Below are 16,371 nucleotides of genomic sequence, written 5' to 3' on the forward strand. Positions count from 1 at the left end.
AATACAAGAAATGTAAAGATAAAAAAAAGATTTATAGTCAAGGGTCAATTAAGATCACTTCACTGACACATTAAAACATAACGAAACCAGGGTTAACTCATTTTGTAAGTATTGGATCATATCTTGCCCTGTTTTATTGTTTATTATGAACCATTAAGTCTCTCTGAGCTAATCAAACCAAATGATTCTCAAACAATGTCAGTTTTACAAAGTGCAAGTGTTGTCCTCTTGTGCAACATTTTTCATAGGAGATTTTTAATTTTTTTAAAAGGTGGGATGACAGTAAAACAGTTAAAAAAAAGAAAGATTGGTGACCTCACAATTGGAATTTAGCATAACTGTTTTTGTTCATAAGCATTAGAAATTATCAATTATATTGACTCCTGCATTCAGCAAACATTTACAACAGAGATGTAATACACAGGGCTTTTCTTTTATCAGAGATCACAAATCATCATTGCATCCATCAGTGCTGGTGATGGGCCATTACCTCTACAGCATGCTCATGGCCTTTGGGAATCTTTTTTTTTCAAACTTACTACTCATGTGGTACCCTATTAAATAATACATGGGAGCAATAACCCTTAAGAGCTGAAACTGTGCCTCAATTCAGCACTGGCAGTGTCCGTCTTGGCACTAGCATTAGCAACAATGTGTCATGGATTCATGGCATAACTGTGGACAAGAGATGGTATACATGTGTGGCAAACATGCTGGTTTTGGCATTCTATTGTTGCTCAACCTGTTGCTGCAGTAGATAATTGACCTATACACCTTTCAGAGATGATAATCTGTCCTTCTCACCTTTGATTGTGACTTGTATTGGGCCAATCTAACAAACTGGACATGAATTTTATCTTTGCCCGAGATTTGTAACAAGCAAATAATTACATGTATATACTGGGAAAATATATATGAATAAAGTGTGCTTGGATATTTCTTGAATTATGTATGAGATAGGGTAACTTGATGTCCATATTCTGTGTACAGCTTCATATCCTAATATTAGCATTCGCATGAATATTAAATTTATTTGCTACAAGGAAGACCTGTGAGAGTTTTAGGTTCATTGGAAATCACAACTTATATTTATACAACCTGATTTAGACTCCCCTGGTCTTAGCGTGCAATGGACCCTTAAGCCAGCACCACATAAAAACATTCAAGTACTGTAGTGCAATCTGTAAAACTGAAACAAGAATAGATAAACATGCATGTTACTGTACATGTGATATGTTATGTACCTTGGTTTGTGTTACATGTGTGGTACTATTCATAGTCATACTATGTGTAATAACAGTAGGAAAAGGCTTACATACGTATTGCGGTTTAGTGTGATTGTGTATTTTTAATGTTTATATTATGTAACTGCACTCTGGTCATGTGGTTTGATTACAGCTAGACCACTGAGGTGAGTTTGAAATACAATGCATATAGTTACATACCAGGAAGCAGCAATAACTTTTCACAAATTGAAGCACCAAAAGGTCTTCAACAGAAGAGGGGTCAGTGATAATATTGCTAGTGCTAAAAATTTTGTTTTCAAATTGTAACACAATAAAATGTGGAAAAGTCCAAAGAGGGTGAATACCTTTGAGAGCCACTGTATATAGTAGAGTTCTAAACTTGTCTAATCTGTAGATAAGTCTGTTATAAAAGCATTTTGCAGTTTCTTTATAAAGCAAGCCCAAGGACTTTTAATGTACCTTTCATTGAAAACAGATATAGCTCTTATTTAATACTTCTTACAAATTGCAGTTGACCACAAATTAAAAAAAAAAAAAAAAAATTCTAGAAAGTATGTGGAAAGCAATGTATGACTCCGAAACGTGCAGCTTAGCGTTGCAACAAATATGTTTTTATCAAGTTAGAAAAACGTACTTTGCACGACTTCCAGTCCTTTATTCCAGTGATTTTAATACATCTCTTTAATGAGTGCAGCTTTCTCCAAGTGTTAAAGTACTGGCCAGAGCAAAGCCTGGGACAGTTTTACAGCTTGGTAATACTATACTATATGTATTTTAAAATACCTAGAACCTAGAGTATTTCAAAAATCCAAACAAAAGACCAAAAAGGCTTTCATGTATTAGGCAATCAGTTTTAGAAGAAGATGGATTGTCTTTTTAGTGTTCCTGCAATGGTTTCAATAACATGGTTAAATATAGTTTCTATTCCCTTTAGCTTTCCCATGAAGTCATATGAAATACATAACACAGGTCCCTGAGGTCAGAGGAGGATGTTTCAATTGCTATGTTATACATTCTGGGTTCATTAATCACAACAGTTATGGATCAACAGCTGGGCGCAATCAATGGCTCACAATGGTCATCACATGGTCAAAATTGTTACATTTAGTAACATGGAAATTGTGATTTTTAACTGGCTATAAATCCACATTCTGAATATTACAAAATAAAAACACTTTTTTCTGTTTTTTAGGTCTGCTAGTTGTGACTCAATATATGCTACTAAAAAGTAACCAAAGTTAATAACACAAAAGACCAGGGGGCAGTGGCTCATATACAGACACCAAGTATCACTAGTTTTAGAAAAAAAAAAAACAATAAGATGTCACCACCTTTCAGTCTCTAGCATAGCAGTTAAACTCCTAAAAGAAGGGAAATGACAATGCATTTTAATGAAATATCACACATTTTTACATCTCTGGGAGATAAGTCATATGACTGTGACCTCACTAGTATGCTTTTGCATCTAAAGTGAGGGAAAATCGGCTGTTTATTTATTGTACCTACTAAATCAGGAGTGAAATGGACCTTGAAGACGTTGAGAAATGTTTTAAACCAACAAGGAACAAACTTAATATCCTCAGAATCTGATAGTTAATTCTTCATCTATGATCTGTTTTTGTACTTGCAACTGCAGATCTGCAATGTTGAAAGAGATAATTCACACGACTTCTGTAGCTTCCACCTCACCTGTTTGCTATCATAAAATGAGTGAGTGACTGTGTTCATAATTGTATTCATCCTTAGACATATTGTCCATTGCTGCGGCATCAAACATGGGATCAGAGATCTTTGGGTCTTGTTCCATCTTTTAGCTATACATGGTTTAATGTGTCATGTAAATTGCCAGGATCAACATAGTGTACAAAACCCACCCCAAAAAACACAACATCTAAATCCTAATCAATGCAGATATATCTCAAATAAGGTATATGCAATCTCTATAAGATACACAGAAAGTTATATATACAAACAAATGCTTACGATTAACATGCCTCAATTACTGTGACTGTGCCATGCAAAATTAGAGCCTATGAAAGATATACTAGTATCCATTCTGTCATTACAAGTTTCACTGATAACAGTACAAACCACAAACACATGATGGCTCTTTAACAATTTTAACTGGAAAACTATAGAACCATTTCAATGCTTGGGGGGAGGGGGGCAATAGTGTGTGAATCACACAAACACACACTTGTAATAGCTTTGTTTGCAAACATTTTGGATGTCAATGTTTACTATTATTTAGACATTTTTGCTTTTTAATTTGGTCCACTCTGTGGTGGTCCACAGTTGCTGTAGTGGTGTAACTTGTTTTATTTTTTCAGTTTAAACTTGTTCCATTTCATACACTACAGAAATCCATAGCTGTACTGTATTGCGGCATAGATTACAGAAACAGAGCGATCTGATCGGCTGTAAAGGTTGTGACAGTGTATAATAATATCAGGTAAGGTTTAGACATGGCATGTGACACATGGTCCACCACATTTTACGCCTCCAGATTCTTTATACAATAAAAAAATACAAGAATACATTATCCTGCACAGGTAAAGTTTAGCATCTTGCAGACTTCATAATGTATCTAATAAAATAGATGCAATAGTTATATACTTAATATAACAAGTTGGAACAGGACTTAAATAATAAAATAAAAAAGGTTTCTTATCCTTTGAATGTTTTTATTCATTTAGCCGTGGTTATCAACAGTTACATTAAATCCCTGAAAATACTTTAAAATAACCTTACTACATACCGATAATTATATTTACTGCGACTTCAGCACAATCTCAAGGATACAATATACTGTACAGCACAAAATAACACTTTTCACTAATAGACAATCTACAACCTCTAATCATTCTTTTATATGTCAATATGTGTCTCCTAACTATTTACATTTACAGTGTTAGGCTGAAGTGCATGTTGCATTACTTTAATTATACAATGTAATGCAATGTGATTTTACAGTAACTATGTTAAGCGACTATTTTTTAAAATGTCATGATACTGACCGTCGACTACCAACTATACATGATCTGGATCAAAGGAACTTTGTAACTTAGAATATATATATATATATATATATATATATATATATATATATATATATATATATATATATATATGTGTGTGTGTGTGTGTGTGTGTGTGTGTGTGTAAAATAACAGAGGATAAATGAAGTAGCACAACCTGCACCTCCCTTTACATGGGACAGATTTTGTTTTCAGGAATTGACACTTGAGGAAAGGAGCTGTATCTGTTTTCTTCATCCTCTGTTTTCCCAGCAGTATTGTTTGAGGTGGCAATGCAGGCAGCGATGGCAGACATCTCTCCATCATTGCTTTCAGCAGTCATAGCCCCCCTGTCTGTAGTCTGGTTGGCGGTCAACTCTGTTGAGTTTGTGTTGCAGTTGAACAGCTGAATCAAACATTTCCTGAACTGGAAGTGAAGAGAAAGAGATTACACAGAGGAAACATGGAGAAAAATACACTCTTGTTTGATAGTAGACATTGTGTTTATTGTTGTTTTGTTTGGGTATTCAATACATGGTTTAGTTTTCCCATGTCAGTAATATTGTTTTCAGTAACTACCGCAGTTGGTATAAATGTGCACTGGGCCTTGCTAATGCCTAATTATGTTCTAAATCCTACATCTTGTTCACACAGCATGTTTTAATGCAGGAACTGAATGTCAAAGTTGTACTATCACACCTAAAAATAAGCATCTTTCTTCTAGACGCACTAAATTAACATTGATATGCCCTTAAGGTTTTTATGTTTTTGGCTCCTCTGCTCTCCATATGATTTTAATGACAGTATTTGGAAGGGGACAGTTTTTTTTTTTTTTTTTTTAATTTCCTTCCCTGAACAAAAATAGAATGAAAGACGACGAACAGGTTTAAGAAGATATACACATGCTGTTAAATGTGTAGTAGAAATACTGCAGGTGTGTTGAACTGTATATCTGACCATTTACATCCAGAGATCGTAAGGTTATTGAACATTGGCAATACATTTCATTTGCAGACGTCAACTGTACCCAAGGGTGTATTCTGATAACATAAAATACTCTAACTGGTCAATTAACTGAGTGCAAATCAATAAAGCCTAATAATACATGAATGATCGATGAGGGAAAGAAAGTAAGATCTGGTCTCTATTACTGTTAAATATCAAATCTGGTGTCTGATTTTCAAGATTACTTATTGATTATTGACACTCTTATCTTCATGTAATGAAAATGAATTTAATCGTTTTTCGATATAATTAGATGTGTCACCAAGAGCTCCATTAAAGGCAGATGTTAATATTTGTGAAAGGGAGTCATTTCTAGCCTCTGGCTAAACAGGCTAAGACAACAATATGATTGAACTTAAAAGAAAAAAAAAACAGCACTACCACTAAAAGTTTATTAAAAAATGTAAAGAGAAACTCAATACATTCAATTACATGTTTTGACAAGAAGTTATTTTCAGTGTCTTTCTAGATGAAACATTTGTCCCTGAACTAATTTAGATTATTTTAATACATTTAAAAGTAGTACCACTAGTTGTTGTATAATTTTGGATGCTTATGTAAATTAAAACGTTCTTAATAATTGCTTTTATTCCCTTTCAGCATAACAAATTCAGTGTTCAGTTGCTGAACTTCTTAAAACAAACCTTAAACTCAGAAGCCAAAGCTTCAACTCAATGCTTATGAGTTCTAGATATTTCAACATAGGTAGACAGTTATTACATATAACCAGTTCAGGAGGTGCCCATTCATAACTGTAGGGTATCTAGAGAACCACTTGTCCAAATGTAATGTTATCAAAGGGCATTCTTTGACATATTTTAGCTCCCACAATGACAGTATCATTGAACTACATCATGAGGAGGCAGGTTATACTGCAAATAATCAGTTTAAATAATCTGATACAAGAGGAACCTGGTATTGTTTTTATACAAGACATATGTGTACATGGTTAAGTGACACCCAACAGAAAAAAAACAAAAAAACAAACAAAAAAAAACCAATCCACAAATAGTCATCCAAATGGTGTTTTTCCCTCTTGTTTCTTCGCCCTGAAGCCTATCCCCGGGCTATGTGTGCCAGTCCTGATGCACCGTACATCGCAAGGGCTTTGTGTCATTTCAGCACATCTCTGATCAAAGTAGTTAGTGAGTTGCGCGTGATACGATCATAAATGATCATTCTGATAGAAAAGTTTCCTACCTCTCGCCAAAAACTCTTATAGACCACATGTGTCTGTCTCTGTGTGTGTGTGTGTGTGTGTGTGTGTGTGTGTGTGTGTGTGTGCGTGTGTGTGTGTGTGTGTGTGTGTGTGCGTGTTCTAATTGGAGTGTCTTTGCCTTTGTTTGCATTGACCGCACGTTGATAGACAGAATCATGGCTGCTCCAGGCTTGGTGCCTTTCATCAGATTTGTGAAATTACTGGCAAGACAACAACTGCTGTCCTCCATTTGCATATTGAACTGTTATTTTCTTAATTTACTGATGTGGCAGCAGATGTTTTCAAAGAACAGAGATTGGAAGGAGTACAATGCACTGCAATGTTTTTTTTTTTCATTGAAACAATGCTTGCTTTTATTATGCTCCTGTTTGGGTTTATCTTTTATTTCAGTATATTATTGCCTCTCACTATTAAGACCACTTCCATTTATTTTTTCTACTCTGCTGGAGTGTGTTATCCCGCTTATAAAACGAGCGTGACAGTCTCGAAATGTAAAGATCATGTCCCGGTTAATGCCTCTGGGACAGCATATGTCCCGACATTGTAGACACAGTGCAATCTTACAGTTTAGCGCCACAGTCAAACCATAGCATATCTGTTTATAGCGCATCATAGCACCGTCTCTGCCAAATTATTTTGCAATGCCCGATACTAGCTCACTTGCCAGTTAAAACAATTTCTAAAAAATGTATGTATATATGCAGATATATACTCCCAGAAACCTTTCACACGGTACACACAACTGAAACACACCGGCATCTCATCTCATGCCCATAACGACTCTGCATCAACATTATCTTACCTGTCCTGTAAACTAAATTAAATTGGTGATGAACCCATTTTGCAGAACTGATAATTCTACAATTGCTGAGCGATGGGTGCACACATTTTTTACGAATACAGCTTTACGTCTTCTGTTTTTGAAATGCTTATGTCTTTCTACATAATAGTTTTAAGCTTTATAAAATCAACAATTTCAATGGAATACAGCAAAACCAAAAAATTCACCAACATAAATCACATATAGTTTCCACTGACACAATTTACAGCAAACAAAACAGGTCAGGTAAGTGAAACAAATACACATAGGTGTGTATTTATTTTATCTAAATGATGGATCAAAATACTGTGCTGTTTAAATGATTAAAATAAGAACCACGCTAAATGGACAAAAACGACTGTCTTGAATTTTTCAATGATTGATTTCCATAATCTTGGTTGACGAAATCCCTATATGTAATAATTTAAAGAGTAGCTGTGTTTAGGTCCAACAGTGTATAGATCAACAGAACAGACCCCTAAATCTAGACATCAGAACACATATTGTGTGCAACTTATAACGAAAGTTTAAAGAGTACCTGCTTGTTCATAAACACATATATCACTGGGTTGTAAACCGTGGTCGTTTTGGCGAAAAAGGCTGGGATTGCGGCCAGCCGTGGATCCAGATGAATATTCGGGCATGCTGTGACAAGAATGGAAAAAACAGCGTAGGGTGTCCAGCCAATAATAAATGCCAGGATCATTACCATGACCATACGCGCAACTTCTCTGTCTGGTTTCCTTGTGTTACCCAGATGTCCTTGAGTATCTGACACCTTCAAAAGAGAAATGATTGTAGGGGTATAATGTTAGCACAATGTACAATTGAACATTGCTTTACATGGTGCAAAAGAGAACATTAATGTTAACATGTGAACACCCCCCCCCCTCCATCACAGCTGGCTGTGCTGTGATCTATACCACTTTATGTGACATAGGATCCCATAACAAATCACAGCCTTAGGTTTGTCAGATTTAAACAAGCAATTATAACCTTCAATGGCTCATTTAGAAGTCAGTATTGTGGAAAAGCGACCAGTGTTAAATAATGATATTTGCAGTTTAACCAAGCCATTGGCAATGAAGTCCTGAAGTTCCAATGCATCTTAATATTCAGAAAAAATTCCTTAAACCAGAGTGCTTAAAACTACATGACTTTGTAAATGTGGTTGAACTGCTAGTGTACAAAAAAAAAGGGTTTCATAATTGATCACTTTGATCCCTAGAGGACATAAATATGCACTTAATGTCATATTGCATTCGTTTCAGACAGTCAGTTAACTTTTTTAGAATATTTAAAGGATTAATTGTTTTTTGAAAAAAAAAATGATGCAGTAATTAGAATTAAGTTTTTGTATATGCGGCTTTGTAGATATGGCCAACATTCCTTAAACAGATACTGAAATTAGATTCTAACTCTTCCTTAGGTAACATCTACTTACTGTATATGTACAGACCCTTTGAAACCTATGGGAGTCGTGGTGCTGTTGCTTTCAATAATGGAAGCAAGAGGCTTTCTATAGCTCTTGATTGTTGTTTCAAGGAGTTGGGAGGAGTCCCCTCACTTTTACCCACCTCTGCTGCAATCACTGAGGTGTGTTATACTTTAAAGCAGAGCTGTCGATTGGATGACACAAACAATACTTGGCTTGTTAACAGAGATGCCAGGGTTAGAACAGCCAATTGAGCAGGATTTGAAAATTATTGTGAGATTTAGGAATACGCCATTAAAATTCATTATCTTTTCCCTTTCTTTTATGAGTGATACAAAAAATGAATAAAATATATATGCAAGTCTCACTCCTAATGAACGGAACTTGACATGTCTGCATTGAGCTTCACAATATGGCTCCTGGTGCTGTATGTAAAGGGGAAGTTTCTCATTGTAAGAATGTTAATTGGTTTGAAAATGCAAAGACAATTGGTTGTCTTTGCCAGAATGTACAGAAAAAATGAACATGTTTAACACAAATATACTGAAACATTGTCTTAGATAAATCTTATCTTTTTCTATTTCTTTGCTACCCTTTAGTAGGGCTTTAAAGTTTTAGCAGACTGCATCTATAGTATTTAAGGTAAATTGAACGAAGTTGGAAATTGGAAGTTTCTCCATTGTTTATAAAATGTGTGTTTGTGTTGTTCTTTCTCTTAAGAGCCTGCTGGTCCTCAGCATGGCTCTTTACTCCACAATGCTGGACAGCATGAGTTATTTTAGGGGGTTTGACAGTTAAGCTAAATTTAAGTTTATGTTAACACTGTGTAACAAAAAAAAAAAAATGTTGTTTGTTCCTGGGTAGTAAGTGTTATTTCCTAATTGCTTATGCCTCAAAAGTATAGAACATGGCTATTATTCCCCACAAACTTTGCTTTTGTGACCAGGACAGTGATATTTCAAAATATCACTATTTCCAATGGGAAAATGGGCAAATGTGTGTCTTTTCGTTCACATAAAGTCAGAAAAAAACAACATACGAATCCAAATTAACATGTATTTATACTAAAGTAATACAAAGATGACTACAAAAGATTTAGAAGTGAGCAGTTTTTCGAGATTTACAATTATACTGTACAAAAATTGTGTTACATAGTGTAATGTATTACACCATCTGTTTTGTTTGTTCTTATGGTAACTGGGTGGAGGTCTGTTTAAAAGTACGTATTTTTTCTACATGCAACAGTTGCAGGTATGTCACATATACCACAATGTGGATTGTCATTTAAACAGAGCATATGCAGACATAACAAGGACTTACTTTTCTTAGTTTTCTTATGAGCTTTCCATATGATACAATGATTATGCCCAATGGCAGTATAAAGCAGGTTATAAAGAATGTGACTATATATGTGTGGTCAAAGGAATTCCCTGAATACCTGAAAAAAAGAAGATTCAGGTTAGATATTTCCCCTAATAAATGGCAAACAGTACAACTTCAATACACTTTTTGTTGCTGTTGTTGTTGCCAGGTTTTGATATCTAAGGCCAGCTTTATCAAGGTATAGTAGGCCAAGATTAATGCTAATCATGGTCTCTGAAGCCAGATGTGACCGTTACAGTGCAAGTAAATTACAATACAGAGGGTTCAATCAATGGGTTAGAAATATGCTTACATTATGTGTTACTAGTTTTGTGATATAACTATTTTTATTTTAACAACAACAGTACACAGCAATTACCATTGAAAGTCTTGCTTTGTTTTTTGGTCTATTCAGTAAGTGATGAGTGTGTCATTGTAAACCCCAATAGATATTTCATCCCTGGGGCTGCAGAATAAAATGGCCTAAACTAAACTTTATAGGTTCTACATTCTTCTTGTAACGCATTTAATCTTCATTGGTTTCCATTTTGGTGCATGTCATAGTATAGACTTCAGTCTCATCAGTTTTGGTGACTGAAAACTATTCATTGCTAGTCCTACATGTTATGTCTTTAATATGTTTTCTCTTTGATGGACAATATGTGTCAGGAATAAAGCCATAGGAATTTCAAAGGCCTGATCAGATGTAGGCAGAAATATTTGGTTAGCAGAATCTTTATAGCAGTGGCTAGAAATTCAGAAAGGCTTCCTTCCCAATATAAATCTCAGTGATGTAAACCCCTCCATTATTCTGTTTGACTAATTCTGTTTGACTACATGCATATATATATATATATATATATATATATATATATATATATATATATATATATATACACATATACACACACACACACACACACACACACACACACACACTGTGTATAATATGACAGGGTCTTCCTCGGGTCACACGCGTGGGTAGCCGCTGTTCAAGCACACAGAGAGACTGAGGTGGTGTTGAAACGCTGGCACAGGCGCGCAGGATTTATTAACAAAAACAGAAAACGAAAGTAAAATAAAGACGGTCATGTGACGTTACCAGTGATGGTAACGCACAGAGGACAAATACAGCAATCTGTACAAAAAGTGCAAAATAAAACACAATACCCCAAACTATAACTCAAAAGGTGCCGTGAAAACGGCAGGCCTTGCAGCAGCCCCGAGCTATCTCCCGCGGATGTTTTTAAACTGACGGACACTCGGTCGAGACCCGCCCACGTGCTGATCGAGGACCAGCACAGCCAATCACTTGCTGCCCTTCCCTCAACCAAGCATAGCAGGCAGCAAGTCTCAATCGAGTGCCTGTCTGTAAACAATAATACAATCAAACTAATCAAGTCCCAAAAACGACACAAAATAAACCCATTCCCACATATAAACCACACCAACACTAATTTACCACTGTGCAGGGCAATCGCACTGCCACAATAACTTTGTGGCTTTGTGGCTTCAAGGATATGATTTTCTGGGGAAAATGGGGTCATATTAAAAATGTATTCATAGGAATTAAAATCTGGTTAATGCAATTCAATTATAGAAGAATTTCAAAAAAATGTATTTTTAATTTTTTTGTAACAACACAAAGTTTGCCCCTGGAGAAAAACACTTCCACTTGGTAATGAAAGCAACCTTACACTTCCTTCTCTCCCATAGAGGAACTTAATGGGTACAGAAGGACCTTTTTATTTTACTGTGTTACATGTTCCTATGGTGTTGTTACAACTGTTTATGTAAAGTGTGTGTATTGTTTAAATATATATTTTTTTAATTTTACATTTTGACCACTTTTTAAAACCTTTAAATTTTATTCCCTGCCTCAAGATGGCTTTCCATGTACCTGCATGGAACTCTCAGAACTACATTCCCCATCATCCTCCTGCTCACTGCTAAATCCATCTCAGTTAAGAGCACACAGACACTTTTTCTTTTAGCTTTTGTCATACCCGTAGAGCCAGAACCACTGATAGAAGGTACTTTACAGTTGCTTAAATGCTTTTAGTTATATTCATAAACATGTTTTAAGATGAGTGCATTGTACAGATCAAGAAGCACGGTGACTATTACGTTACTGACACAGTTCGATAACAATGCAGCAGATGTGAGAGTGACATTTTAAATACCCACAGCAAAGACTCATCTGTCAAGCAGCGGGGAAGCATCAAAACCTACTTCTCAAATCACTTTAGGTGAGGCAAGGCCCCTTACCTTTGTTATACAATGCAAACCCACATGCTAGTTGACAGTAGGGATTGAACCCTAGGGCCAGACAAACAACGAAAAGCAACTGAGTAGAATTAACACTAAATACAGTGCAAGGTAGAGATAATTCAACTCCAACATTTAAAATGGCATTGGTAGGTTATTTTGTTAACAAATACACCTGCTTTTTTTAGCATTACTTGTGTCATTTTTCACATATTGTTATAGTTTCTTTTATGCAGTTTGCTGTAGTGAAAGCAATTGGTTCTTTATTTAAGTAAGTAACTAAATTTCAGCCACATATAAATGATAAACATCCAGGGAATTCTCATTTAAAATAAAAGGAAAAAAAAAACTCTTCCATTCTGTTTGCTAAAAGATTTCATTCTGTTTGCTAAATGTGTTTGATAACTTGCAATTTCATTGACTAATAATTTTTTATGCCTTTTTTAATCCAACACATCAATCAATATTATGCATACACTCTGAATTAATCAGAGTTTTCATTATAGGTGGTCTTTCTGTACAGGGATTGTTACAGGTGTTAACACAGTCTAAAAGCAAATGTAAATAAAAGAATAGATATGCATTGGCCTGGACCCTAGTAAATCATGTAGTGTATGCTTGTGTTTCATAGATTTAAAAAAATGCCTCTAATTCAAGTTAAATACCTAACTCTAAAAGACATACAATATGAACATGTTCATTATTTTATACCTTATGAAGTAATACAAGTCATGCCCTGTCGATATAGCTCAGTGGAAAATGAGGCCTAATAGTACTAAAGTGAATGCTACATACCAGTTAGGTTCGCAGGTTGTCCCGATCTTGCTGACAGTGTAGCTGCTCCAACCCATGGTAGGTGGGATGGTACAGATGAAAGAGAAGGACCATACGAATAACAGTCCAAAGGCAGCATGCTTCCCCCGTAAGCGAACATTACCCAGTGGACGGCAGATCACAAAAAAGCGTTCAAAGGCAAGAACAGCCAATGACCAAAGAGCAACAATCCCTGCCAGAAAAAAAAGAAGTTATTAAATTCAGCATTAACGTCAATCACACGTGGAGAGACTGGTAGCACTGTATTGCAAAATATTTGTTTTCTTTTTTTAAAGAATTATAACATTAAAAATTAGATCTGTTTTTGTATTTTTAGTGGACCTACTGATGTTCTGTTTACGCACTTGGAATGTGTGCTTTGTTTTGATTATTTGTGTTCAGAACGCTGCAACCATTTTAAATTTGCTCTGTAAATTAAATACACGTATTTTTCTTGTAACTCCTGGGCAGATAATTAGTGTGATTCATCCATGTAGTTGTTATGTTAATTGGCGTGGGACTCCAGAAAGCAATTACTTGCAGGTGTGAAGCAGAGATCGAGAACAACGGCAGTTTATTGGCCACGTGAGAAAAATAAACTGATGAGCTCTTCTTACAAGACCGAACTTTGTGCTAAACCTAATGTATCACCAAAACTATTCTATAAGATGTAAAGGCACCAGACTTTGTTTTTTGTATGTAGTTCTATACATCATTGCATCAAATGTGCATTACTTAGCTGGCAGTGTAACTGCTAAAAGAAAATATTAGCTGAATTTTAAAGGGGCATGATTACGGATGTCTGGTCAGACAGGTTAACTGTATTTCAGACTGCAATTGCAACTGAAAAATCAAGGACCTCTGTGCCTCTTTAAGGAACCAGCTATTGACTGAAGGGGGAAGATGACAGTTGCAGAGGACTGTGATGGAAGATTACCATTATATCACGTTTTGGATGCATGCCACTTCAACCAGTCATCAAATCATAACCAAACAACTGGTCTACAATTTTAACCTAGTATCCCAGGTAAGTTAAGTTTTACATTGTGTTGTACATTTATTATACAAGATAAGTAACCTGCAGATTTGTCTAAAATATATTTGCATACTGGTAACATTCTGCATTAAAACTTAAATGTTATCATCCAAGGGAGAGATTTTGACTGGTGTGCGTTGTGTTGCTTCATGGCAACAGCATGTAGTAGAGAGTTACGCGACTCTTTACTTCAACAGACTATATCATTTATACTTTTGGGCTGTAACTGTAAGACATTTACAATCGTTAAACTTCTTGAGTGTTTCCTACAAAAAGCCCTGATTTCGAATCTTTACATCAATTACTTTACTAGGTGAAAACACGAACCAGGAATCAGAAACATGCACGCATATGTCTATGGCACAAACAAAACATACATACCGGCCTATTTCTCGATGGTTAAACTGTGTCAAAAATACATTTGACCTCAGATAGGCGCAAGGGAATGCATACATTTTTAAGTAGCTGCATCTATAAGACACGTCATACAGGTATAAAAATGATTATTAAAGATTATTTTCTTACCCTGTGCACTAGTGCTCAATACTATCAGCTATCCATTGCGCATAATGAGTTATCTGCAAGTGTTGCATTTGTTTTTTCAGACGTCATATATTACCATACATGCCGTCAGTCCCAATATAGTCGAGACAGTCCCGATTTCCTAGCAAATGTCCCCAATCCCGATGCATAGGAAGAAAGTCCCAATATTTACACACAGAAGCAAATTCATTTATTGTGCACCGTAGAGTTAATGAAAACCACACGCTGTGCTCTCGGTGCGGCTGACAAATCTGATGATCACATATACAAAGGTAAACGTTTCATTGCGTCTGTGTTTACTGTCATGCTGGTCGTCCGGTGTTGAGTTGAAGGGATAGTTGAGGTCTATTATTTGAGGTCTATTATTATATGATAATGAGTGTTTTTTTTTGTTTTTTTTTTTTTGCATATGACCCCTCCAATGTGTATGATGCGTAAATCATAAATATTGAACACCCCCTTATAAAGGTTTCCTATAGTAAAAGCACTATAGTAAATTAATAATATAACCTGATATGTCATATTCAGCATATTGTTGTTTTGAATATGATATTGAAAACAAAAACAAACAAACAAATCTTCAGTTGCAGGGGCATATTAGTGTGTAGTTACATTTTAAATCATGATCATTTGTCATAAACTTTTTAAACCCATTAGGAAAGTAAGTGCCCACTTCCACGATATCGTATACACTGTGTGTGCCTTTGCAGAGACAACACTGACACTTACAGTTAGTTTAGTTTACAAATGTCTGCTATGATTAGCTTAAACTTCACTGAAACAATGTAAATGTTATTATACCATGTAATCGTTATGAACAATGTAGTCGAGTACAGTAGTGCATGAAATACTTAGATGTGTAAATTGTACACTTACCGAAGAATGTAACTGCAAATCCTTCCAGTACACAAGCCCAAGATCCCATGAAGAAATAACCTTTACTATTAGACAGAAAACTAATAGTCCCGCCAACTAGTGAGAGCAGAAAATCCGCCAGAGACAAGTTGACAATGATATAATTCAAGGGCTGCCTTAACTGTTTGAACTTAAACGTCACACATATCACAGTTAAATTCTCAGAAAGTGACATAGATGTTATAAAGAACATTAACGCTGCTAAAAGTTTGAAGTTCCAAGGTGCTATGGACTCATCTGGACCCGAGAATGGGTCTCTCTTTCTTAGAATCTCAGCAGGTTCAGTGTACAAGACGCCGTTTACAGACACTATAAACGAATCCATCTTTCACTGTAGGGATGTTAAAACACTAACCCACACACAAGTTTACAAGCTGTTTCAATAGGTTTTCCGATTACCTAAAAAAAAAAAAAAAAAAAAAAAAAAAACGTAGATACAAGGGTTGAAAGTGTACCATTGGTAAGTTAGCCCCCCGTCCTCAAAACATTTAGTTACGTGCTTTGAAGTGTTATATCTAACCTTTCTGATGAGTTAAATGAAATCGCACACTTGGCTAAATATGTTTGTAAAAAAAAAAAAAAAAATTAAAAAAAATTATTCGCAAAAATTGGTATGTGTGTAAATAGTTAACGACCATCTCTGGTGCTAGCGAGCGCGTCTGCACAAGGCTATGCTTGGAAGGCTGATACA

General features: G+C 35.5%; 1 protein-coding gene across 1 annotated transcript; it reads right to left on the minus strand.

Moving 5' to 3' along the window:
• Positions 1-4,411: 4,411 nt before the first annotated feature.
• LOC121325990 (vertebrate ancient opsin-like) lies at positions 4,412-16,005 on the minus strand. Its single transcript, XM_041269115.1, has 5 exons — positions 15,642-16,005; positions 13,169-13,379; positions 10,064-10,181; positions 7,847-8,086; positions 4,412-4,691 (listed from the first exon to the last, which is right to left on the minus strand). The coding sequence occupies exons 1-5, from the start codon at positions 16,003-16,005 to the stop codon at positions 4,455-4,457; spliced, it is 1,170 nt and encodes a 389-aa protein (XP_041125049.1). The 3' UTR covers positions 4,412-4,454.
• Between the last annotated feature and the right edge of the window lie 366 nt (positions 16,006-16,371).

This window comes from Polyodon spathula, chromosome 13 (assembly GCF_017654505.1).
Source record: "Polyodon spathula isolate WHYD16114869_AA chromosome 13, ASM1765450v1, whole genome shotgun sequence".
Classification (NCBI taxonomy): Eukaryota; Metazoa; Chordata; class Actinopteri; order Acipenseriformes; family Polyodontidae; genus Polyodon; species Polyodon spathula.